The sequence below is a fragment of the Halichondria panicea genome, chromosome 16 (genome assembly GCF_963675165.1).
Source record: "Halichondria panicea chromosome 16, odHalPani1.1, whole genome shotgun sequence".
In the NCBI taxonomy this organism is placed as follows: domain Eukaryota; kingdom Metazoa; phylum Porifera; class Demospongiae; order Suberitida; family Halichondriidae; genus Halichondria; species Halichondria panicea.
In genome coordinates this window covers 1,937,261-1,962,495 of record NC_087392.1, presented here as the reverse complement: position 1 = coordinate 1,962,495, position 25,235 = coordinate 1,937,261, and the positions used below count along the sequence as shown (strand labels likewise).

The 25,235-nt window shown below is 42.7% G+C and overlaps 8 protein-coding genes and 1 long non-coding RNA gene across 10 annotated transcripts; 5 read left to right on the top strand and 4 right to left on the bottom strand.

Moving 5' to 3' along the window:
• The first annotated feature begins 14 nt into the window (after positions 1 to 14).
• On the top strand, positions 15 to 3,285 carry LOC135349935 (uncharacterized). The gene is made up of 5 exons (XM_064548599.1): positions 15 to 226; positions 285 to 739; positions 799 to 1,586; positions 2,667 to 2,887; positions 2,947 to 3,285. Exons 1-5 carry the CDS (start codon positions 101 to 103, stop codon positions 3,232 to 3,234), a joined length of 1,878 nt encoding a protein of 625 aa, XP_064404669.1. The 5' UTR covers positions 15 to 100; the 3' UTR covers positions 3,235 to 3,285.
• Positions 3,231 to 3,900, bottom strand: LOC135350001 (uncharacterized). Its single transcript, XR_010399061.1, has 2 exons — positions 3,646 to 3,900; positions 3,231 to 3,495 (listed from the first exon to the last, which is right to left on the bottom strand). It is a non-coding gene; the product is annotated as an uncharacterized LOC135350001 (long non-coding RNA).
• On the top strand, positions 3,892 to 6,259 carry LOC135349980 (leucine-rich repeat-containing protein 51-like). The gene is made up of 3 exons (XM_064548667.1): positions 3,892 to 4,045; positions 4,117 to 4,373; positions 5,845 to 6,259. The coding sequence occupies exons 1-3, from the start codon at positions 3,937 to 3,939 to the stop codon at positions 6,133 to 6,135; spliced, it is 657 nt and encodes a 218-aa protein (XP_064404737.1). The 5' UTR covers positions 3,892 to 3,936; the 3' UTR covers positions 6,136 to 6,259.
• LOC135349999 (dual specificity protein phosphatase 23-like) lies at positions 6,047 to 6,914 on the bottom strand. Its single transcript, XM_064548690.1, has 2 exons — positions 6,533 to 6,914; positions 6,047 to 6,396 (listed from the first exon to the last, which is right to left on the bottom strand). Exons 1-2 carry the CDS (start codon positions 6,791 to 6,793, stop codon positions 6,175 to 6,177), a joined length of 483 nt encoding a protein of 160 aa, XP_064404760.1. The 5' UTR covers positions 6,794 to 6,914; the 3' UTR covers positions 6,047 to 6,174.
• A 128-nt stretch (positions 6,915 to 7,042) lies between these two features.
• Positions 7,043 to 17,061, top strand: LOC135349916 (probable phospholipid-transporting ATPase IA). Of its 2 annotated transcripts, none has more exons than XM_064548576.1 (36): positions 7,043 to 7,291; positions 7,385 to 7,725; positions 7,933 to 8,031; positions 8,592 to 8,637; positions 8,710 to 8,750; positions 8,806 to 8,879; positions 9,024 to 9,147; positions 9,647 to 9,714; positions 9,877 to 10,048; positions 10,160 to 10,280; positions 10,484 to 10,572; positions 10,629 to 10,664; positions 10,746 to 10,823; positions 11,033 to 11,121; positions 11,179 to 11,239; positions 11,443 to 11,631; positions 11,735 to 11,784; positions 11,845 to 11,914; positions 12,238 to 12,375; positions 13,020 to 13,106; positions 13,245 to 13,292; positions 13,343 to 13,498; positions 13,617 to 13,774; positions 13,942 to 14,128; positions 14,284 to 14,394; positions 14,447 to 14,521; positions 14,588 to 14,710; positions 14,874 to 14,952; positions 15,270 to 15,331; positions 15,389 to 15,445; positions 15,730 to 15,926; positions 16,155 to 16,230; positions 16,293 to 16,339; positions 16,446 to 16,516; positions 16,790 to 16,833; positions 16,898 to 17,061. In XM_064548576.1, the coding sequence occupies exons 1-36, from the start codon at positions 7,183 to 7,185 to the stop codon at positions 16,955 to 16,957; spliced, it is 3,633 nt and encodes a 1,210-aa protein (XP_064404646.1). In that variant the 5' UTR covers positions 7,043 to 7,182; the 3' UTR covers positions 16,958 to 17,061. The 2 variants fall into 2 exon arrangements, with proteins under 2 accessions (XP_064404646.1, XP_064404645.1); XM_064548575.1 differs by having other exon boundaries at positions 7,382 to 7,725.
• A 1,191-nt stretch (positions 17,062 to 18,252) lies between these two features.
• On the bottom strand, positions 18,253 to 19,674 carry LOC135349994 (small ubiquitin-related modifier 3-like). The gene is made up of 4 exons (XM_064548684.1): positions 19,523 to 19,674; positions 19,350 to 19,412; positions 19,026 to 19,175; positions 18,253 to 18,503 (listed from the first exon to the last, which is right to left on the bottom strand). The coding sequence occupies exons 1-4, from the start codon at positions 19,538 to 19,540 to the stop codon at positions 18,441 to 18,443; spliced, it is 294 nt and encodes a 97-aa protein (XP_064404754.1). The 5' UTR covers positions 19,541 to 19,674; the 3' UTR covers positions 18,253 to 18,440.
• A 4-nt stretch (positions 19,675 to 19,678) lies between these two features.
• Positions 19,679 to 21,420, top strand: LOC135349965 (WW domain-binding protein 4-like). The gene is made up of 4 exons (XM_064548648.1): positions 19,679 to 19,788; positions 19,851 to 19,923; positions 20,040 to 20,454; positions 20,771 to 21,420. Coding segments are annotated over exons 1-4 (966 nt in total). The 5' UTR covers positions 19,679 to 19,786; the 3' UTR covers positions 21,247 to 21,420.
• LOC135349964 (E3 ubiquitin ligase RNF121-like) lies at positions 21,373 to 23,501 on the bottom strand. The gene is made up of 5 exons (XM_064548647.1): positions 23,067 to 23,501; positions 22,643 to 23,016; positions 22,321 to 22,549; positions 21,880 to 22,019; positions 21,373 to 21,680 (listed from the first exon to the last, which is right to left on the bottom strand). Exons 1-5 carry the CDS (start codon positions 23,088 to 23,090, stop codon positions 21,458 to 21,460), a joined length of 990 nt encoding a protein of 329 aa, XP_064404717.1. The 5' UTR covers positions 23,091 to 23,501; the 3' UTR covers positions 21,373 to 21,457.
• LOC135349795 (mitochondrial ornithine transporter 1-like) lies at positions 23,267 to 25,196 on the top strand. Its single transcript, XM_064548404.1, has 5 exons — positions 23,267 to 23,742; positions 23,791 to 23,969; positions 24,030 to 24,139; positions 24,961 to 25,021; positions 25,077 to 25,196. Exons 1-5 carry the CDS (start codon positions 23,297 to 23,299, stop codon positions 25,190 to 25,192), a joined length of 912 nt encoding a protein of 303 aa, XP_064404474.1. The 5' UTR covers positions 23,267 to 23,296; the 3' UTR covers positions 25,193 to 25,196.
• Positions 25,197 to 25,235: the final 39 nt, after the last annotated feature.

The following is a 25,235-nucleotide window of genomic DNA, read 5'->3' as shown; positions in this document are numbered from 1 at the left end:
ATGTGAGAGCCATGCAGTCAACCAGTACTATACTCCAACCAACAACCACAAGAATGTGACAATAAAAAGGCAGCTACAAGGTAACGAATATCAGTTCAATATGAGTTTGTGGAGTAACTTTTTACTGACTGTTCTGCTGCTCTGTTGTCTCCATGGATATGGCAGTCAGCAGCAAGATCTGGACACAGTGATAAACAAACTGGCTCAGAAAGTGGCTGAATCTCAGGTCTAGATCTATTTCAAAATAGTTTAGCAATCCTCACAACTTTCTATTTTCACTGCAGATAGTGAAGAATTCTGAGCTGGATCCATATAAGAAGCAAATTGGAGTCTATCCTTGCAATATTCGACTGAACTTCAACGGTAATACGGCCTCCAAACCTGTCCGAGATTTTGTTGCCATATTTGACAATAATGCATTCGTGACTCTGTGGGTGAGCACCATTCTGCTAGAGGCTGCCCAATTCCCCTCGGGCCCACAACCTTCTCATGACCAGCTGAAGCTAGCTATAGAAGCCGTGGCAACCTATCACGATCGCAATCGACCAAAGGATGGAATACTTGTATTCTGGCCCCAAACACACAATGCCAGCAGTGGACGCTATTTCTGTGACCCCCAGAATCTAACACCACTTGCTGATGGCTTGGATGACTTTTTGAAAGATATCCACAGTCTACTTACTGACCTGGGACTAGAGAAATATTGGGAAGAAATGTTTAAAAGGATCTTCGATTTGTTGTAAGTTAAGTTAGCATTCGTTTTCAAAGTTTTGTTTATTGTTTTTCGCTTTCATTTAGGGACAATGCTGCAGCAGCTTTTCATATTCCTGCGGATTTTGATGACACGTTTGTTAATCTTGGATTTGGATCAATGCTATTTGATTACAGCAAATCTGGTGATCTTTACAAAATGTGGAAAGATAGTAACCAGAACAACGTTGAAGCAATGAACGCTCTAAAAAAATACTCATATGCACCATTTAGCAATGATGATACTAAAAACTTTATTGACACTCGTACATTTTTCTATCTAAGAGATTTCCTCTACGAAATACAAAAGGCCTCTCTACCAGCCTTCTTTGCCTCAACATGGGCACAGAATATCGATGAGGACAAAGTCACTTTTGACGATTACTCAATGCCTTTTAATGCCAATAACATAGACCTGACAGTCAGCACTAATGTGGTGTACGGCATATCTTCAACCGTACTATCAGGGTCTAATAATTACACTAATGGAAGCAATTGGTTCGATCCTGAGTTACAGATGATCTATGAAAACACAACTAACCTCATGGCCTGGTTTATTGAAAGGAACTTTTCAAATCGTCCTGACCTCGCATTGACGTACTATCCATCAGTGTACAATTTCTACTGGTTTACTGCACGCTCTGTGAATCTGTTGAGAAGCTACTCACAACGGCATGGTAGACTCCCTTATGCAGTCATGGAGAGAGCTATGGACACACTGACTGTAGCTATGAGAGGAGCAGCTACTACAGACATTCTCAAGAAAGCAGTGACTGATAAAGATGGGCTGATGTATTTCGACGACTTCCTGGGAGACAATGACAAAAATATGCAAGGTGAGTAATAATTCTATTTTGTGTAAAAAATTATGTATCGGTGCGCATGCGCAAGCGAGGTATACGGTAGTGTGTTTGTGTTTGTGTGTAGACTGTTGCTACTCAAGGAGTGCAAGTAAGAGTTTCTATAGGCTTCTAGTCATTGGATTTTAATTCGTGAATTTGCAAATAATGCTTGGTTCTCGAGTTATGCCTAGTTTTGCTTACTTAGAATACGGTTGCAGCCTTTTCAGAAGAGTGCGTAGTAAAACTTGTCCATGAGTGTTGCTACTCTACTTAGTAGTTAGCTCTGCACTAGAACGCTAGCTGTAGCTGAGAAGAGAGCTGCAAGGCTCTGCAGCCAATTAATTAGACTTTTGGCATCCTTTTTAGCAACAATCATGGCCGATCTGATCATCATTTCCCACCCTTGAGTTTTCCTGTGATTTTGCCTGCATGCAGCAAAAATGTTCATCTTGATACTACAGTATATCAACCATGTGTGTATCATGTAGCAATATCTACATGCATGTAGTAGATATAGCTTTATCATAGCATCACCTAGACTGGCGGCGATAGCCGCCCGAGCGCGTAGCGCGAGCGACTGGCAAACTGCCTATCAGTCACTCGTCTCAGCGGAAGTGTAATAGATCGTATGACACTACTAAACATGAATATCGTTATAGATAATGTGGTTAAATTTTGCTATGAGATTCAGCTACTAGGAATGCACTGAATCCCCTGAAGTGTAAGTGCGGTTACAATTACAGGGCTAATATGACGTTGAGCAATCTGATAGGCCGCAATGCTCGTTGCAGCTGAGAAGAGTGACTGATAGACAGTTTGCCAGTCCCTCGCGCTACGCATGCGAGGGGCTGTCGCCGCCAGTCTAAGCATCACCACCCACCCGTACCCGTAGTGCTAATAATTATGTTATATGGTTCGTTACTTCTTTGTGTGCATTCTTTTACCGTTAATTCCTTTGTTAGATCTCTTACTTTTGGCTTCCTATATAGCCGTACAATGTTGGTTGAGCTGTACATGCATTGTATTTATTGGCAAGTTTAGCCATGCAAACTTATCACATTTCCCCCCACACAGATAAGCCTGAAAAAAACGCTGAAGATCGTATTTCCTCAACAGCTGTAGCAGTGAATGCTCTGTTCTATACTTGGACTGAGAACCAGAAGCTGCTACCAATTACTCCCCCACAAGTCATTGGAGTCATCAGGAATGCTTCACAGTGGCTTCTCAAGCACACATTAAGTGGGGAATACAAACCATACAACGTCATCTTTTCCGGCTCTGTCAAAACACTTGATGTAAGGAATAAAATCTTCTTTTTTTCCCCAGTTTGTTCACTTCAGTCTATTTACTGCAGGATCTCCCATTTTTCTATCCTTCCAAAGACCTCAAGTTCTTGAATGGGTCTTCCGTCCCACCAGATGCTGCCACTCCTGAAGTGATGCTGGGCATTCATGGGATCATCTCACAGCTAGAGTATCAGGATATGCTCAAAAAGAAAAACTTTGGGAGACACACACCGATGGATTTCCATGGCTACAATGACCATAGTGCATGGCCATTTTGGTCGTCTGAACCCTTTACACATGCATCAGCATTGTTAGCTCTGACTCAGTACAGAGCTTTATTAGACACTCCAACTTAATTAACACGGTGTATTCCTTTGTTGCTTTGCTCAATATATACAAAACCACAAGTGAATTACAATGAAAGGGAGAACGAAGTAAAGAGGTGCTATAGCTCCTAACATAATCTGCACACACAGAGATAGACTAGTCCTGTTTGATTGGTGTTGGGCTCTGTCCCTCACTCCATGCCTTGTACACAAACATGGCTATAACGAGGTGAATCAGAATCACTGCAATTATTGCACCTCCCACTGAGCCATCACTGTATCCAAGCACTGCTACAGAGACAGAGACAAAATTAATATTAAATACACCTACCAAACCAGTTTACACCATAGCACCCATTTAATATACACAGAGGGCAATCACAATAGTATAGTCACATGGTGGAAAGTCGTAATAATCATTAAACCTATGAATATACATACTTTCAAACAGGACAGCCTTTGAGCCAAAGAACCCTCCAACAGGCAGGACAATCATTGCCAAAGAGTACACGATCAAGTTTCCAACTGCATCCATCTTAGCTCTTCTTCTAGTTATCTGGTATTATAAAAGTTGAATTTGCTGATTTGACAGTTTATTCTACCTCGTGCCTCGGCCTCGACTCGAGGAACTGCAATGAATGGTATAAACAGTTAGTTCTACCGACGATCTTTGCCTGCATTCAACACCCACAAAACAGTTGCTACAGCAACAAGTAATTTAATAACAAAGTCATGAGCAGCAAAAAGAAAGGACCAGGAGCTACCAGGGCATTGGTGGACAACAGGTTGCTGGTACATCACCCGCTGGATTTCTCATTCAAAGCTATTCAAGAATTTTCAGGTAAGATACTGGGTCCCTCTATATCTCACCAGCACCATCATATCAGTTGACAAGTACGTATGATTGTGCAGATCTGTTGCGAGAGAGGCCTCGACTGAGAAGTAAACAGTTGCAGGGAGTGTTTGACTTGGAGGACGAGCTAAGTGCAGGAAGCTCTAGAGGTTCAGTAGAGGTAGAGAAATTCCCCTCAACTGCACTAAAGGTCAACAACAACTTACTGGTCAGCTGGGATAGATTCATGCCGTCCATCTCCAGGCTGTTTCAGGACCCAATGTTAAAGCTCGGCTGGATTGATTTCTCCTTCAATGATCTAAAAACAATTGACAAGGTAATGTGTATGTTCTCATCCTATCTAGTGTAAACTGTATGCATTGTACTCTTTGTACATATAAATTGTAACTGTTGAACGCAGGCGCTCAGTGAAAGCAAAATCAAACAATTATTGAGCTGTGTAATGTTCATTATTTCAAACCCCAGGAGTACCCTACTGTGGTACGTTACCTAATATGAACATTAGAGTACAGTAGCTGACAGGATCATCTTTGTCGTCTTTAGTAAATCGGTCATAGCAAACATAAAACATGACTGTGATGTCTTGAACTATTCATGCCTCTGCAGTAGCCTCTACATAGGCTCTCCTTTTTCTTTTTGTTCTTTATCACAATCGTTCAAATACTGTATTAATCGTTCAATGAGATAAAATAAGGTATTAATTGGAGGAATAAAGAAATAAATAGACGTAGAGTTAGGAAAAAGGAGAACCTGTATCGGGAAGTCGTGTGAGGGTAGAAGGGTGGTAGAAGGGTGAAAATGAGCGTGGGCATGCTGAGCTAGAGATGTTGGACTGCCCACGCAGAGATCTATGACTAATAAAACTTTGCCTGCAGCAATATGGACATGCATGGACTTGGAACTGGAAGTTTGCAAGCACTATAGTTAGCTATACCTTAGGCTTAACTACTAGTCTAGATTGTGTGTTCAGATTCTATCAGACTATCATGTGTCTTTCTACATGCTATAGTCTATAGTATAGTATAGATCAAGAATAGCTTAGTTATCATTATCATACAGCAGGTAGCTACTGCCACCAGAGCTGGCCACGCTAGTTCTCTGATCTGACTTGCAGCACAGCTTGGTGGTTGGTTGTCTCAGTACAGTCTTATTAACTCTAAATACGTGGGAGAATACCTTACGTCACGATTGTGGGCTACATATCGCCCACGTTCATAAAAATCCTTGTGAATCACGCGATTTCCCAAATCAGGCCTTACTTTTTCCTGTATGCCCATTTCTTTCTTTGCTGCCTCACTATTATGATTTATGGATGAATAGTGACAACAGCAAGAAAAAGTAAGGCCTGGGAAAGAGTCTACCTCTGCAGGACATAACTTGAATAGACTCTATTAGGTGTTAGTTGTAAACTGGCACTACTTTACTTATGATGTAATGTCTGAGTTTCGATTTTGTCAAGATATTACAATGACAGGAAATACCTATAGACATAAAATCACAATAATTTATAATAATTATAGATACCGGTGAATATCCAATTTCCTAAACCTGAGTACTAATATACGATATCATGATCCTGTCAGGTGCTCCAGGTTAAGTACCTAACAAGTTTTTGTGATTCATAATTCTCCAATGAATGTAACCACATTATAGGTATTACACTAACAATGTGAGGGGACTGAAGTAAACACATACAAGTAATTTAATCCCCTAACATTGTTGCATTAAAAGTTTCACAGACGACCCAACTTTATTTTGATCACTGATTGATACTTTTTTTCATGCAGTGTCTTCTCGAGTTGCCAAATCTCACCACTATCTATCTCCATGGAAATAACATTGTGACTCTAGCTCAAGTCGATAAACTGTCTCAGCTCGACAATCTCAAGTCTCTGACGCTTCATGGCAACCCCATTGAAATCAACTCAGGCTACAGATTCTATGTTCTGTCAAGAGTACCCCAGTTACAAACTCTGGACTTCAGTGGCATTACCAAGTCAGACAGAGCTTCTTGTGAAACATGGAAGACTATGATTGTCCCTAAAACAAAATCAAGAAGAAAAAGAGACGATGACTAGAAATGTCTAGAAATGTCAATTGATAATTTCAGCTTCATATTAAGCTTTACAATAATGAACATTGTCTATTCCTTTACTGTTGTACTTGTGCTCAAACTTAAAAATGGCTCTTTCTTGACTCTCAGTTTCAATGGAGTACACTCTTCGTCGTCTTGTCTCTTTGATGGCATCCAGCGTTTTGTAGCCCTCCTCGGCTACCAGATAACAGGCGAGCATCGTCCCTGTGCGTCCCATGCCCTTACCACAGTGGACTGCAACAGGCTGGGGGGGGGGGGATAATAATTAACCTACATCATAATTATAGAATACTTTTTACAACTGATACTGTGATATACATAGTACACATACATGTAGTGTTCACATTAGTCTGTGTATTTACTGTTAGATGGCTACTTACTGTTTCTGCAGCTTTGCATATGTCCAGAAATTCCTTAATTTGATCGTAGCTCGGAGCACAAAAATCTTCGATAATGATATTGTGGACTGTGATGCCATGAGCATTAGCCATATCCTCATAATCCGCAGGGAAGGGGGTGAGGTTGATTATTGTCTGTAATCCAGAGGCCACTAAGAAGGGAATATGCTTGTCTCTTGGATAGGCCATCCCTGCCAGTTTTCCATCTATGAACCAGGAGAAATTCCAAGGAATGGAGGTCATCTTGTTCACTGTTCTTTTGGTTGAGGTGATGATGCAGCATAGTAGATCATAATTCGTTGAGTTGTCAATGTGTTAATGAATCCAGTGCCTGTTTTTATATCTTGCACCAACATGGTGAGCTCAGCTACCGGTGGCGGCTATAAATAGACCAGTAGGGGGAGGGGCTCATTCCTGCATGCGCCAGTGGCTATAAATAGACCATCGAAGACGTAAGGGGGAGGGGCTCATTCCTGGATGGCTGCATGGGGGGTGGAGTTTATCCGGTTGAGAGGTGCCGGTGTGTTCTTATTCAAGCAACTCTTCAATCTATGATTCAAGCTAGCTAGCTAGCTGCTCAGAACATGTATTAGAAGACAATTGATTTTAGTGCTGGTGGTGGATAAAATCTGATGGCAACTGAGAAGGACACCTCACCCCTGATTGAACTGGGACACCCAGTGGAATCTGGATTCATAAACACTCCACAATATACTGATGAATCCTCTACTGCATCTGAGAGTGAGTTATTAAATATCTAGTTTAGTAATATTATGCACAAGCACAGTTTACAGTGTATCACTCACCAACTGCACTCTACCATCACTGCAGCAGCACCGTTAACTTCTGCTGGTAGTAAGAAGTATGGCACGCAAGGACCAAGCAGTCCTCAGAGGCACGGTGGAATAAGAAACTGGAAGGACTATCTCAACTACTGGCGGAATCAGCTGCAAGGACAGGGCAAGTTCCAATGGCCGTGGAAGAGAAACAAACCACCAGCCCGACAGAGAACCATTTACTTCAACGATCGCGAGAAAAACAAGTCTGGGGTCAAGTACTGCTCCAACCAAATCAGCACCACAAAGTACAACATCTTGACTTTCATTCCGAAGTTTCTCTTTGATCAGTTCGGGAGATATGCCAACTTGTTCTTCCTGGTGATTGCCCTGTTACAGGTTAGTTAGTGGTTAGTGTGATTCTAAAAGTGAAAGTGTTACATGTACAAAAAAGTGTAGTATACTTATCATAATTATCATCACTGTTAAATTAATTTGGTAATGCAGTACAGGAAGTGGAGCTATTATTATTACCCTTATAGTAATGCATATAAGGTTAGGTAGTACAGGAAGCTTACAATGGCTTTAGTTGTGTAACCTCCTCAGCAAATTCCTGGCATTTCTCCGACTGGTCGCTACACCACCATCGTTCCTCTCACTATGGTACTCCTCGTCATAGCTGTCAAGGAGATCATTGAAGACATGGTGAGTGCTGCCGAGTCCCTTTCTCCCCTACTACCCCCCATTCTCCCCTACTATCCTCCATTCTCCCCCACTATCCTCCATTCTCCCCCACTATCCTCCATTCTCCCCCACTATCCTCCATTCTCCCCCACTACCCTCCATTCTCCCCCACTACCCTCCATTCTCCCCCACTATCCTCCATTCTCCCCCACTACCCTCCATTATCCCCTACTATCCTCCATTCTCCCCTACTACCCTCCATTCTCCCCCACTATTCTCTACTCTTGTTTTTGAGCCTAGCCTGTTACTGTAGAGCTTAAAGTCTGCTAACTTACAATTTGTCATGCTTACTATTGCACTGTTTGTGAGTCTTCCAGCCTGTATTTTTTGTGGGTCAGGTAGTTTAAAGGTTATTGTTGTTGGGTTGTATAGTTTCAGTGGCATTTTGTTTGTTTTGAGGTGTACTCAAAACACAAAACAGGCTTTCCAAACCATTAGCTAACAGTTTTTCCTATGCTATCATAGCCACCTGTTGTATGGTTTTCTTTCACTTTCCAGTTGTGTATTCTTGTTTCATACAGAGACGGTGGAGGGCCGATAATAAAGTCAACAACAGCAAAACTGGTGGTAAGTTCATTCCTAACAATGATAAACGTAGAAGCTTTGTTCTTAATTATTATACGAATTACTTTGTTGCAGTTTTAAGAAATGATATGTTTGAGACCTTACATTGGAAGAAGGTAAGCCCCTCCCCCTCCCTCACGGAGCTAGAGCCATGTACCCCATGCACTGTAGCTGGTGGTGGGTGACATTGTGAGGGTGGAGAATGGTCAGTTCTTCCCAGCAGACCTTGTACTGCTATCATCAAGGTAAGAACAATAATTATGACATGGAGACTGAATATCTGGGGCTGAAAGTGGTAAGTACCTTATAGCTTCCATCAACTGTACTACTTGTTACTTAGCATTTCTTTGTTGTGTGAATGATTCTATTCCTCTCTTCCTATCCCATAGTGAGCCTCAGGGCATCTGCTACGTGGAGACGTCCAACCTTGATGGTGAGACCAATCTCAAGATACGTCAGGCCCACACAGCCACTGTTGGGAGGAAGACAGAGAGAGATCTGGCTGTCGTAGAGGTGTGTGTGAGTGTGGTGTGTGTGTGTGTGTGTGTGTGTGTGTGAGTGTGGTGTGTGTGTGTGTGTGTGTGTGTGTGTGTGTGTGTGTGTGTGTGTGTGTGTGTGTGTGAGTGTGGTGTGTGTGTGTGTGTGTGTGTGTGTGTGTGTGTGTGTGTGTGTGTGTGTGTGTGTGTGTGTGTGTGTGTGTGTGTGTGTGTGTGTGTGTGTGTGTGTGTGTGTGTGTGTGTGTGTGTGTGTGTGTGTGTGTGTGTGTGTGTGTGTGTGTGTGTGTGTGTGTGTGTGTGTGTGTGTGTGTGTGTGTGTGTGTGTGTGTGTGTGTGTGTGTGTGTGTGTGTGTGTGTGTGTGTGTGTGTGTGTGTGTGTGTGTGTGTGAGTGTGGTGGTGTGTGTATGTGTGTGTGTGTGTGTGTGTGTGTGTGTGTGTGTGAGTGTGGTGGTGTGTGTATGTGTGTGTGTGTGGGTGTTGTGTGGAGATAGACAATGAGGTATTGTGCTCACAGGGACTTGTAGAATGTGAAGGGCCCAACAACAGACTGTATGAGTTCACTGGAAACATCAATCTATCAGAGTATGTTATTGTGCTTGTTTGATTTGAAAAGACTACTAGATGTTTGCTAACTCCAACTTGTCTCTACCACAATTAGACCTGTTGTATGTAAGCAGAAACTGTCAACAGTTTGTGGCCAATGTTTTAAGATACAGAAATCCCCCCCCCCCCCCCTGTCCTCAGGCAACTGGAGCCCATCCAAGCTGACCAGGTGTTGCTAAGAGGCTCTCAGTTGAGGAACACAGACTGGGTGGCTGGACTGGTCATATACACCGGCCACGAATCTAAGCTACTCCAAAACGCTACCTCTGCCCCCCTCAAGAGGTCACGAATGGACCAGGTCACTAACAGACAGGTGCGTGTGTATGGAGGGGGGGGGCTATGTCAGTAGTACGTGAATGTGAATGTACATGTATACATTTGTGAGGTATCGAGTTAGTGAGCATCTGTTGATTGTTGTTCTCAGGTCATCTTCTTGGTGTGCATCTTGGTGTCCCTATCAATACTGAGCAGTATTGGCATGGCAATCTGGAACAGTATCCATGTGGGTGTACAGGACCACTGGTATCTGGACATCTCCCTCGTAGGTGAGTGTTCTCTTCGTGCATGGTGGAGTGTTTCCCTTCCATTTCCTGTGTCATACAATGTACTTTGGCGTGTCACAACAAACGATTGCTTTGGTTGTATGGTTTCACTTGTTAGCTTTCAGTGTTGAATTCTCAATTTCACATTACATGTATATTGTACATCATTTTATTGCTACCCCCCCCCCCCCTGATACCCCCCACAGACGCTGCTGGTCAGTTCTTCCTGTCCATCCTCACATTTGTCATCCTCTACAACAACCTCATACCAATCAGTCTCATTGTCACATTGGAGGTAAGTAGGCCACACCCCTTTACCACACCCCCTTAAAACACCCCATCATCTCACAGGTACTCAAGTTCGTACAGTCCTTCTACATAAACTGGGTAAGCCTGCAGCAACAGTATTGTAGCTGTTTTATGGCATTTGAAATCTCATATTTATTCGTACATCCTCCCTCCCTCTAGGACTTGGACATGTACAATGTCAGCAACGACACTCCGGCTCTGGTCAGGAACTCAAACCTCAATGAAGAACTGGGTCAGGTCAGTCTGTTACACTTTCTGTTAATTGTAACTCTCGTGCATGATCTCTGTCGGATACTCACATACTTGCACATGTATATTGCCACTGTCTTGCTTGGACTCATAGTATTACATGCTGATTAAATGAAATGAGAGCTACATGTAGGTCAGCTTCCTTAGATAGTTTGTTAATTAAGCATATTTCAGTGATTTGAGTTCCACCATTCCAGGTGAAGTATGTGTTTTCTGATAAGACGGGCACTCTCACTGAGAACATCATGGAGTTCAAGAAGTGTAGTGTAGCCGGGGAGATGTACAGGTAGAACAGATCAACGATTGCATGTGAGCTGTGTTGTAATATTCTAAACACCTCCAGCATGGACACGACTGATGGTTCATCACAGAGACTTGTTGATGCTCTGCAAGGACTGTCAGCTGTAAGTAACAGCGTGTGTGCATAGCTCCAGCTGCTTGCAATATTTCCTCACAATTTAAAAAGCTTCATTTTCTTTTAGCCTTTCCCCCAAATGAATTCTATGACTGCACGACCAAATGGATTCGTTTCCCTCCTTAATAACTCAGAACTGGCATTTATGTTTTCCCCCTACCCCTACCCCTAACCCCCCCCCCCTCCCCCAAGGCAAGTGACTCGACTGTGCTCGAGTTCCTCAAGGTATTGGCTCTGTGTCACACTGTCATCCCAGAGGCTGAGAATGGAGAGATCAAACTGAGAGCATCCTCACCCGACGAAGAGGCTCTGGTGATGGCAGCCATTAAACTGGGGGTACAGTTCCGAGAACGGACACCTTCCTCTGTCATTATCGATGTGGTGAGTGTGTGGTGGGTGTGGGCGTGTGTGTGGTGGGAGTGTAAGCACTGTGGGGGGTGGATAATGACAACCACCTTTTAAACTGTATCTCTCCATACTTTAGTTTGGAACAAATGAAAAGTACGAAGTACTAAATCTTCTTGAATTCAACAGGTTAGTTGTCAGTTAGGGTTACGTAACTTGTGTACATGTATATACTTTTTCCTCACCCAGTGACCGAAAGCGTATGTCAGTGATAGTGCGTTGTCCTGATGGAACCATCAAGCTGCTCTGCAAGGGAGCTGTAAGTCGCCATAGCAACATACAGTTTTATATGATGAATTGAAAAGGTAGAAAATCTTGACATTGGATCAACGGTACTAAAGTTTAATTATGTTCACCCCCCGTTTAATTAAAGAATAGTACTGTCTTCGGTTTAAACCCTTGCCATAGATTTTGCACTAGCATTATTGCTTGCTGAGTCTGCAAAATGCCAGAATTTCAGCAGCTGTGACTTTAGTATCATTCTAATTCTCTGAAAACTTAGAAAGAATTGCTTGACTCACCTAGAACATAATTATAAAACCCAATAGTATGTCAGCTAATAACTATTTTTGTCCCTCCCAGGACAGTGTGGTGTACTCTCGACTGGCCCCCAGGGACACCATCAAGAGCACCACAGAGAACCACCTCAACCTGTTTGCAGAGGACGGTCTACGAACACTATGCATTGCTCAGGCAGTCATCGACAAGGAGGCTTACGAGGTTAGCCAGCTCAAATTATGGAGCCACCTAGTTAGATATTTGCAATCCTTAGTGATTATGCCTCGGTGCACATGCGCAAGCGAGGTATACGGTAGTGTGTTTGTATGTCGGTATACGGTAGTGTGTTTGTGTGTGTGTCTGTGTAGATTGCTACAGCTGCTCAAGGATCAATAACGTTCAAGTAAGAGTTTTTATAGGCTTCTAGTCATATTTTAATTCGTGGATTTGTAAAATAATGCTTCGTTCTCGAGTTATGCCTACTTGGAATGCCATTGCAGTTTTTCAGAAGAGCACGTAGCCAAATTTGTTTACCGAGTGTTGCTACTCTACTTAGTAGTTAGCTCTGCACTAGAACGCTAGCTATTGGTAGCTGCAAGAATAAGAAGAGAGCTGCAAGGCTCTGCTGATGCAGCCAGTAATTTTAGACTTGAACTTTTGGCATCGATCGTTTTTAACAACAATCATGGTCGATCATTCTTTGTGTTTTTGCATGCAGTAATATTAATGTTCATTGTGATATAATGTTTGTATAAAAGCTATTATTATGTTATGTAACTTTGGCATCTCCACCGAGGCATCAGCACCCACGTTGATCACATCATTAATTTGAAGACAATAATGTTATAAATTATATTGTATTGTAGGCATGGAACAGAGAGTACCATGTGGCCAGCACTGCCCTGGAGAACAGGGAGAAGAAGTTGGATGAATGTGCCGAGACCATCGAGAAGGTAAGGATATGTACACTACCAAAACTTCTACTAGAAAGTGGTCTTGTAGAGTATTAGATTATGTCCTGCATTCTGTCTATTATAAGCATCTAAAATTAACCCAGCTCCTATACAATGATTGACCAATTGTTGTTATAGAACCTGTGTCTGCTGGGGGCCACTGCAGTGGAGGACAAGCTACAGGAGGTGAGATCAAAGTGACCCCCTGTGCTGCGTACATAACTAAACCAATGTAGGGGGTCCCCGAGAGCATAGCCACCCTGCGGAGTGCTGGCATCAAAGTGTGGGTGCTCACTGGCGACAAACAGGAGACGGCCATTAACATTGGGGTTTCCTCAAGACAGCTCACCTCTAAAATGAACATCATCATTATCAACTACAAATCTCTTAAGGTAAAAAACTACTGAATTATTTCCTAATATTTTCTGTGTACTGCTTACAAGTAAGTATTGGTGTCTAGGTCCATTGTGTGTTTCTAAATACTTGCAACTCAATCGTTTGCTCACACAGGAAGTGAAGGACCACCTCCTTAGGGAGGCGGAGTCCAGCTCTGGGAAGGAGAATGCTCTGGTAATTGACGGCAAGTCCCTCATGTTTGCCCTTGACCCGAGTGCCAAAGATCTGTTCCTGAGGGTGGCTCTCAAGTGCAAGTCGGTCATCTGCTGTAGGTTCGTCCTATTCATTTTTGCCAAATTTACCCGATTACAAAAACAAGTCAAAGTGATACGTAGATCATAAAAACTATTATGCTATTGTTTTAGTAGTGTGCAGGAGATTTAATACTAGTTGTTTAATCATTTCATCTCAATGTTCTGTTTCTCTCTCTCTCTCTCAGGGTGTCTCCTCTTCAGAAAGCAGATGTGGTTCGTCTGGTGAGGTCCAAGGTTAAAGACTCCATCACTCTGGCCATAGGAGATGGTGCTAACGATGTGAGCATGATCCAGGCTGCCCATGTGGGTGTGGGCATCAGTGGGAGGGAGGGGCTACAGGCCACACTCGCCTCAGACTATGCCATTGCACAGGTGGGTAAGAACATTCAATTTCAAGGTGTATTTCATATATTTTGGCCAAGACTTTGAATTTTGTTTTTTCCTGGCCTTTTGGTTGGATCCTTTGCGTATCATAACTTTTGTTCGGTGTAATGGAATCTCTTACTTTTGCCTTCTTCCACTCACAGTTTCGTTTCCTGCTCAAGCTTCTCCTAGTGCACGGTGTGTGGAACTACAACCGACTGGCCAAAGTCATCCTCTACTCCTTTTACAAGAACATCTGTCTCTACATCATAGAGGTATCGTTATGCTATGACTGCATGGTAACCACAAGTTACCCCCCATATTTAGTTCTGGTTTGCTTTCTTCAATGGATTCTCTGGGCAGCCTATTTTCGAGAGATGGACTATTGCTCTCTTTAACGTGGTACGTATACAAATGTCTGCGTGCTAGAAGAATTGTTGTGATTGCACGTCACCCTGCATTCTGCAGCTGTTCACATTTCTGCCCACTCTTACGTTTGGTCTGTACGAGCAAGACACGACGGCTAGGGCGAGAATGGAAGTGCCTTCTCTCTACATCGCCTCACAGGAGGGAAAGTACTTCAATACAAAGGTCAGGCATACATACACTTATAATTATATAGTTGATCTCTTATAATTATTTCCTAAAGCCCATATTTCTGTGTGTAGGAGATCCGATCTTTCAATGCTTTGTGTCTCTACACAATTAATACATGTGTACTGGCTAACTACTGTGTGTGTGTGTGTGTGTGCAGGTGTTCTGGAAGTGGGTGGGACTAGCCATCTTTCACTCTCTCTTCCTCTTCTTCTTTGTCTACTTCATGCTCCTACAAGGTAGGTCACTCAGAGAGACCTGCATGTATCCTCCCCCCCCCCCACCACCAAGGTTCTGTGATAGGTACCCCCTGTCCATTATGGTCACCCTCTATAGTACAGCCAGGCTATTGTCCTACATGTAGCTAACTCTCCATAGCATGTGTTTGTACCTTTGCTAGCTGCTAATAGCAGCCGTCTTTCTGCCCAAGGGTGACCAATAAAGGTTTCACTGTAATTTAGACCATTTTTGTGGTGCTGTACTAGCGGGAGCTCATGTGTATCCATTAAAGATAGACCACGAAACACTCATTATGTGTATATGTCTGTATTTGCAGAGGCTCTTCTCTCAAATGGTGAAGTGGTTGGTATCTGGTACGTGGGCAACACCATATACACAGTGAGTCGACACCCTTCCCCCCCACACTGATACACACTGATTCATACCCCCACACAGTGTGTGGTCATTACAGTCAACCTCAAGCTTGCTCTGGAGTCACGCTACTGGACCTGGGTACGTGAGCCTCTTGTGTTTGTGTGTGTGTGTGTGTGTGTGTGTGTGTGTGTGTGTGTGTGTGTGTGTGTGTGTGTGTGTGTGTGTGTGTGTGTGTGTGTGTGTGTGTGTGTGTGTGTGTGTGTGTGTGTGTGTGTGTGTGTGTGTGTGTGTGTGTGTGTGTGTGTGTGTGTGTGTGTGTGTGTGGGTGGGTGGGTGGGTGTGGGTGTTTGGGTGTGTCTGGAGTATAAGAGTAGGCGATTAGCTTATTGTTTTTATGATGATGCAATTCCTACCCCCTCCAGCTTCACCACGTGGCAGTGTGGGGGAGTATCCTAATATGGTATCTCTTCTTGGCCATCTACCCTCACTTTTGGCCCCGAATCAACATTGGCAGCGATATGGTTGGTCAGGACGCTAAGCTGTACGGCTCGGCGATGTTCTACTTCCTACCCCTCCTTGCCCCCGTTGTTGCCATGTTACCAGACTTCCTTTGGACTGTGTAAGTGGATGGCTATGCTAACAGTAACCATAGCTACAGTGTAGGTGATAAAGGCAAGTTTTATGAAATGCTGATTCAACAAAATTCATCTTAGGCGCACGGTTGTGGACCTCCTCTGACTTTGTACTATAAAACCCCTTTTGTATTTGTATGTACATTTAGAACTATCAAACTCGCCGAGCATAGGATAGAGTACATGCATGCACTAAGTTGTTATGGCACCCCCAGATGGAAACAAAATGTGAACAGGAGTCACGTGGAGAAGGTGCGACAAGAGGAAAAGGATCTCAACATAAGTTCAAAGGTCAGTGCTCCTACAGCAACCTCGGTACACCATTTAACTTCTCTCTCTTACTGTGCATATAGGGAGCCTACCAGAAGTTCAGTCATGTCTCAGTCTCCTACTCTCCCAGGTAAAACTACGTGTAGTACAGTTGGCCTGTATGCCCTGAGGCAGCTTCAATATTTCACAATTAAGTCATCCATGCACTCACTGTACATACACGCACCCTTGTTCAGGAGCACCCCTGAATATGGTGATGGCCTGGAGGGAGGGAGGACCAAATCCATCGAATACATTCTTCCCTCCCGTGAGTCATGGCTGGCTACAAGTGCTTGTGTGTCTCAATGTACTAGGGAAATTAAGTGTTGTCTATTATATGCATGGCCTCAATAAGTTTGTTATAAGTGGGAGTAAAAGTATACTTACCATGCGCAACTGGTGTATTGTGTGGGGACTGTTAGGGCCATGCAACTATTCGGTCAGTTCCTATAAGTGTAACCAATGAACGAACCTTAGAAATTATGTTTTAATTAGCGTGTACATGTGTGTGATATGTGCTTGCTCCTTTGTTTCCACACAGATGGGTATGCATTCTCCCAAGAAGATCACGGGATTACTAGAAAGGTGGGAGTTAGCTTCACGATGATAATAATGCTTAGTGTCATGTTTTTTTGTCCCACCATTACAGGGCTCGAGGTTACAGAGAAGGGACATGATTAAGATGGCGTTTTATGGACCTTCCCCATGATTAACAATAAGTTTTACTGTTTTTAGGATACTTTTTTTTTTTTTACCAATTCCTGTAATGTGTGTTCTGGAGTGTATGACGTATACATGATGTTATTATAATTATATGTGAGTAATGGTATAATACGTACTATTAGTATCGTATCCTCGATCTCATTTCCTCCATACCTGGTCCCATTACCCTAATACAGAGACAGTGATTTCCTTCCATGGCTTTATGTATAAATCGTTTTTGTTTCCTCTTAGAAAAAATGCAGTTTCCTACGCACCTGAGGAATGATATTTACCACATGCATGAGGTACATGCGTGGGTGTATTACGGGGGCCATACGCCAGCTATATAAGGAATCCAGTTGGACGTCTTAATTAGGAACATCGATCTGATCAACAGGCTTATCAAGAGGACATCATGTCATGGCAGTGAAAATCTTTGTGCTTATCACTGTACTTGCTTTGAGCTACTTAATTAGTTGGCTATAAACAAGGTGACGTTACTTTTTAGTACTAGTAACAGTATAGTAAAAACCATAATACCTCACCAACTACACCTGCTATTATAAATAGATTGCTATAAATTTATGGACTCTTGATACAGCATTCAATTGCAATGATCATGAATTGTTGAAGGCTCTAAGTCAGAGAGCCGAGGAGCAAAGTTTTACATCCAGGTTCGACTAAGCTTTAAAGCCTCAAGCATACAATGGCGAACAGTTGCAGTGAATTATGTCAGTCAGCACACTACGGACAAGGGGCGATGATTGGAACAGCACCATATTGTGTGCCGGAGATTGTTCAGAGGATTGTAACAGTGCTCACTGCTACACTGGTACCTCAGCTTTGGTACCTCAGTTTGGGCCCGACTATGGAGCGGAATGCTGGTCTCTGACAGTAAAGTGTGCTGCTGCGGTGAGTAATAATCACATAAATCAATAATCATTCTCCTTCTCTATGCAATTTGAAGCAGTCAAAGACTATTTGCGAAGACATTGAAACTGTTGTAAACTGATAGTTAGTTATTAATTTTAGTGAACTGATAATTAATGTGTTGAAAATACATTATGGTTTATGAGAGAATGTTGAATCCAGTATTCCAGTGTAAACAAATTAAGCAAAAATATCTAATATCAAGACATAAGTAATCAGAGAAGGTGCTGTGTTGCATTTAACATAGCCCCCCCCCCCCCCCCCAATTTGGGTGTCATATTAAAATTCATGAGTGCATCAATGTTTTATGATTATAAGAGTTTTGTTAATCAAAATCTAGCTCAATCTGTATATGTAAATGTTCCAAGACAGTCATTGATATTATAATTAATAATGTCCCATGCCAACATGTTGCATCAATAATGAGCAATTAAATCAGACCAGAAAGGAACATGAATGGAGTATATGTGCATGTGTAACACGTATGAGCAAGACGTTAGCTAGAAATGTGCATGGTTTATTGGTCATGAACACAACAACAAAATGGGGTAGTGAGTTCACTAAGAGGAGCCACCAGTTTGTTGCTGGAATACTTCTATGGTGTCCTCATCATCCATTTCAAGCTGCAGTGACAGGAAAACACACGAGTTCAGATCTGTTATAATTTTATAACAAACGATTACAGTAGACTCTCATTAATCCGGTCACCCTTGGGACAGTGCAGTTAGGCTGTAATAGCGAGCTAGAAATAGCCGCGGCTAAAAAATGACCCTACCTCGAATCTAATGGCGGTTCTGTCAATCGAGGATAATGAATCATTATGCTCTCTATTGAAGAGTAATCAACTGTCATACCACACCCAAAACATTATATCCGGCGTATAAAATTACAAAACCTAGTTTGGGGCAGCCAGTACTGGTCAGTATACGCAATAGGAAATGGCCGGCCACATTTCAGGGCGTGTTTTGTGCAGTAGCTAGCAATCAGTGCCAAAACAAATGGCCGGTATAGCAAAGGGCCGTACTTCAGAGACCCGGAATAGCGAGTCTTCTGTATTAGGCCTGGCATTACACTCAAGTAAGAAATGGATTAATTCTAACAATTAATCATCGGGCTAATTTGTATGGACAGTACTGCTGACTCACTGCATTCGGAGTGCACTCGGGTCCAACACTATTCCCGTCAAACACAAATCTGATGGTGGATAATTGAAAGCCCTGTCTGTCACAGTACGCCTGCATCAGTTTCTTGAGCGGTGTGTTTCGCTTGATTTTGAAATGGACTACTGAGCCATCCTGTAGGGATGGACATTTTCTCCCTTTAATAAACGTTTGATGCAAAAGGAAGCATACAGGACCTGACAAGATAGCTAAATGAAGCTAATAAGTACGCAAGTCAGTCTACAACCAAAACAGTTCATGACATGGTATTAAACAATTCGTACACAAATACATAGAGATGGAACGTACCTGGCCAGTTACTTTTAAGTTGATGTGCTCACTCTCTGTCTGGACATCAGGCTTCACATCAGGCTACAGTGATGTGCATCAATAGAGAGTGAATGCATTGAGTCATGACAAGGCTTTGCGATACATATACAGTATTTACTCTAGAGTAACTCTACGATACGGCTAATACTCACCTTGGAATCTTCTGACATTGTAGATCTTATAAATCGCAGCTAGGATCAGAAATTTGAAGCTCACACACACACACCAACTGGCGCCCTAAAAAGACTTTATTAATAGGAGTCACGTGTTCAACTCTAATTAATACATCCCACATAAAATATAAATCATGCTGCAGGTCAAAGGTCACTAAACTGCTTCTTGATCTTCTTCAGCTAGCTGTCGTTGTCTTTAGCTATATAGCTCGCGCTCAAGTACATCCCTTCACACTGTAAAAAATGTATGTTTCTTCAATCTTTAAAGGCTATATATATATATCCATGTGTATTATACGCTATGCAGGACTGAATATTGGGTATCCAATCCAAGGAAGTTCTGTGAAGTATGCAAATGCTGGTTTGGAGACAACGAAGCTGTAAGTCTGTCACGTACCGCATCACTCACCCTAGCTATAAACAATCTTATTCTCTTATTAACGGACATTCATAACATAATAGCAGTATACCATACTGCTCCTCTGTGCTACTGCAGAGTGTGAGTTTCCACGAGCAGGGCCGTCGCCACAAAGCAAATGTGCAACGTCAGCTCAAAGAGTCCAGAAGCAATGCCAGCGAGGCAGCAAAAGACAAGAAGAAGACTGAGGCGATCCTAGCATCAATAGAACATGCAGCCATTTCTGCCTATCATAAAGACCTTACGGTATCAGACAGTGGCACTTCAGCAAATAGAACGATTCAACTAGCGACTGATGAAGAAGAAGAACATGCGAGGAAAGTTCTCGAAATAGCGTCCACCATTGCTGCAGAGAAAAATAGAGAGGTTGAGAAAATTACAATCCAAGAGAACATAACAAAGAAGGTTGGTCAACTGAAGGCAGAGTCGATGGCATGGCAACCACTCATCTCACCGCAGGGATACACTTACTACTACAACTCAATCACTGGAGGTGAGAGGAGTATATTATATAGTAAAGAGTTTGTGCTTCTTGTTAAATTAAATATCATACCGTATCACGGGTAATTTTTGTTGGTGCAAATTTTAGTATAAAGTGCCCAATTAATTTTTTTGTACAGCTCAACAGGGTTTCATCTAGGATTTAAAGTTTGGGGGAAGGTTTGTGAAATGTTTGGCCACTCCTACATTTGTTGACCACACCCCTGATTACATAGTGCATCACAGTAGATCTGGTTACATCATAGACTAATGACCCTGCTATATGGTAATACGTATGTACCATTACTAGACTTTTGAATCCCATGCAGTGACACAATGGGAGGCTCCTGCTGGATACACCCCACTCACTCAATCGTACTCCTACCCTACCCCCACGGCTACGACCTCTCAGACCCCAACCACTCAAGACCCAATACACTATCCGACCAATCCAGGGGCGGAGTCTAACGAACACAAGAGATCTGCCTCACCAGACACAAATGAAGATGGCCCCTCTAGTCCAAAGAGAATCAGACGCTCTGGGCCTTATGGGGGATGGGAGACAGTTGCTGAGTATGAATATGTGGAGCCAGTAGCTGAGAGCACACCTCAAGAAGCTGTGCCCGAGGAGACCAAAAAAGAGATTATAGAATTTGAGGAGAAGACGCTACCAGTTACCGAGACAGTCGAGGCTGAGGATAGCGAATACAGCGGTGGATTCAAGAAGTTTTCATTCAAGAAGAGAGGGGGGAGTGGCAGAGCACGGATTAGACAGAGAACTACTGAACAAGACGTAACTAGCTAGTTTCTTTTGGCATAATAACCTTCTCTTTTTGTAAATTCATAATACCAAATACGCGCTTGATAAATATATAATATATATTTTAATAATATATATTTTATTAATAATATTATATATTTTGTTGTGTGGTTACCCGTCATATTTCATTTTCAAGATAGTAATTAATGAATACATGTATAGCACCTGAACTGAAACGTAATAATATAACAGCATATCACTCTAAGTGAAATACAAAGTAAATCAATTGTACAGTGACTAAAATGATGGGTAACCATACAACAAAATATCGAATAAAATCTAAAAGCTGTCCAAACAGAACGTGAGGTTTCTCCCATGGATTCTTGAACATTCTCTTGAGATCAACCTTTTCTTGACAGTATGGACACGTCTGTTTCTTTCCTACAATACACCAGCCTCGAATACAAAACTCATGAAATCTGGCCAGTTCGTCAAGAATCACAATGATACAAGGCATTAGTGTCATGTGCTGCAAGCATAGATGTGGGTGGGGCAGTCCAACTGGTATTGGACACCCACCCATAAGTACACTTAATATACATGTACACCTGTATCAAAATACATACCCCACAGTCATCGCACTTTATTAATAAAAAGGCTATGGCTTGTGTAGGATACAGATGGTCGCATGTGAGTCTGTAAGTTCTCTCAGCAGGGCTCTCCTCCTCCTCTGTGGGGAGAATGATCCTCTGACCACACACAGCACACATGTCTTTAGTTAGCTCCACCTTGGGCAGGCTCTTGCCAGAGGAAGTGTACTGATGTGTGAGAGGCAACAAGATAAGACATATATACCCTTACAGTTGTCATCTATATAGTGCAGGGTAATACTTGTATACTACTGAAATGTACAGTGCCCATCGATCGATACGCACTCTTTTAAGGATTTTACAAGTACGTACAGTGTTAAATACTAATTTTATCGGGGGTATCGGGGGGGGAGCGTAGTTTAGACACGAACTGACTGAATATTGCTCAACCAGGAATATTGGTCCCCCCCTAAAATTACCCGCTATATGGTAGGTAGGCAACTCCCTCAATACATCTACACACACTCACGGTCATTGAAGCTGCCATGAAGTCAACACACAGCTCGGCACAGTCCCTCCCGAGCACACCATAGTACACCCCATAGAATACCATGGTCACACCAAACTCCATCACCGTGTCCGGCTTGAAGGGGAGTAGCAAGCCGAGGCCAGTAAAGATGAGAAGAAGAATCAAGTAGCCTACAATGCCGAGAGTATAGGTGCCTTGATAGATAAGTAGGAACCAGCGGTACACTAGCCTGGGGGGGAGGGTAGGGGGCTGGTAAATTACATGTATATAATGTAAGTTGTTTTTATACTGGACAATTGCACCATGCACACCCTAGCTTCACCTGGGGGTGCTCACACTGATCCTCCTCCTCGTCGCCCTGTACACAACGAATGACGTGATGAGGGAGAAAATAATCCAAACTATAGTCATCCTAATGAACCACATCTTGATGCATACACCGAGTGGAATCAGCCACAGACCCAGCAGAGTCACCAGTTGATACGACTTGAAGTGTTTCTGCCTCCATAAGAACAGTAAAATCTGTGCGAGGAAGATGGAGCCAAACAAGATAAGTATCATCTCGGCATGCATGAGATCGTGTCCACGATGTTTCTCTTCAATCATTCGGTGTCGCATTTTGTGAGCTTCCTGTGGACTGAACTTGCTCCACTCCACTTCATCCCAATTCATGGAGGTCTCAGCAACTCCCCCAGCCTAGTATTAAATGTATGTGAGAAACAAGCACATTGTGACCATACACATACCTGATTCTTGACTACTTCTCCCATGATGAAAGGACCCACACAAATTAATGGTCTCTTTTAGGTAGATCTCTACATGTAACCAATGGAGTGGGTATGGATGGTCAGAAAAGAATGCTCGTTTTTCATCTCAGATTTTTACCCACCCACTCAAATACCTTTTGTTTATTGTACTGCAGATTGCAAACTAGTCAGTGTGTGCATTCGCCCTTGCAGTGCTACTAAGAAAGACAATGAGTGGCATAGGAGATATTGTGTCAGGAGGCCTTGGTGGATGTGCCTGTGTGTTAGCAGGTCAGCCTTTTGATACTGTCAAAGTGAAGATGCAAATTTACCCTGATATGTATAAGTCCGCTTTGCAAGCAGCCAGAACAACACTGCTGGAAGAGAGATTTCAAGGTTTCTATGCTGGCTCGTCTCCTGCTGTGATCTCCAATATTGCAGAGAATGCCGTCCTGTTTATGTGCTACAACAAGTGTCTGAGTTTGGTGCAGTGGATAGGAGGAAACGAGGAATTGAGTATCACACAGAAGGCCAGTGCAGGAAGCTTAGCAAGTGTGTTCTCCGGAGTGGTATTCGCTCCCCCAGATCGTATCAAGTGCAAGATGCAAGCTCACATGCAAACCCTTCAAACAAAATATCCAGACATCTCTGTTGATGAGATTCGAGCAAAACATAGGTAAATATGTTCAAGAGCATGCACAATTGACTTTATGTGCCATTACAGGAACAACTCATGGACTACATTGAAACAGATTGTTCGTGATGATGGAGTGACTGGTATATTCCGAGGGCTGAGCAGTGTGTGGGCAAGAGATATTCCTGGCTACTTTTTTTTCTTTGGAGGGTACAATTTGAGCAGAAAAATGTTAACTCCTGAAGGACACGATCCCAATGACCCACTAAGTAAGGAAACACAATCTCAATACAGAGTATTGAAATAAAGCAACCGTTGTGAATGCACAGGTGTACCACGGCTGGTGCTGGCAGGGGGGGTAGCTGGGTGTGGTTACTGGACCTCAGTGTTTCCTAACGATACAGTCAAGGCACGAATACAGGTAATCTCACACACACCAGTTGCTTAGCTATTGTATGATGTGACTAGAGTTTGTACAGCAATTAATCCCGTATCAGTAATTGCATGTTGTCAAGGGAATAATTGCACGGGGGTTTGTTTTCAAATAACGGCTGCGTCCGAACGTTTTATTTAAACTGCAGAGAACTGCATCATAAACGATTAGAAAATCAATATTGGTTACTCATGCAATAAGGGATTAGACTCTTGCTATTCCGGCTCTCTGAAGTACGGCCACCTCGATATACCGGCCATTTGGTTTGGCACGGATTGCTAGCTAGATGTTTACTGTACAAAACTCACCCTAAAGTACGGCCACTCACTATTCCATATGCTGGCCAGTGCTGGCTGCCACAAACTAGGTTTTCAATGTAATTTTATATGTTTATTACGGCCGGATATGACGTTTTGGGTGTAGTTTGGGAGATAAAATTGGATTACGCTTAAATAGAGAGCAGAATGATTCATTATCCTTCATTATCCTCGAGACAAGGACCGCAAAATTAGTCATTAGATTCGAGATAAGGTCGTTTTTAAGCCGTGGCTATTTTCTTGAAATACAGCCAACTCGCTATTCTGGCCAAGCTGCACTGTCCCAAGGGTGACCGGATTAACGAGTAGCATTCAAAACAAGCACTGGCATGCAAGGTTAATATATAGCACTAGTACTTCGTTACGCCTCGTGAAATTAGAAGCCTTGCCATTGCTTGTTACTCGTGCTGTTATAATCCCATATTGCACTCAAAACCATAATTATTACTATTAACAGGAGTGCATGCACTCCTGCTATTAATGATACCAAATACTGACATGCCTTTACAGGTGAGAGGGGAGTACACCAACTCATTTTGGAAGACACTAACAACCATTGTTAGGACTGAAGGTAAGCATATAGCACTGTACTAACACTAATAGGCTCCCTCTTCCCATGCATGCAGGTGTGTTAGCACTGTACAAAGGACTGGCACCCACGCTCATTCGGTCCTTCCCAGCAAATGGAGCTCTGTTTATCACATACGAATACAGTCAGAAACTGTTTCAACTAAAGACTTAGAAACATCCATACTATTATAGTCAGATTATCTATACATTCTTGC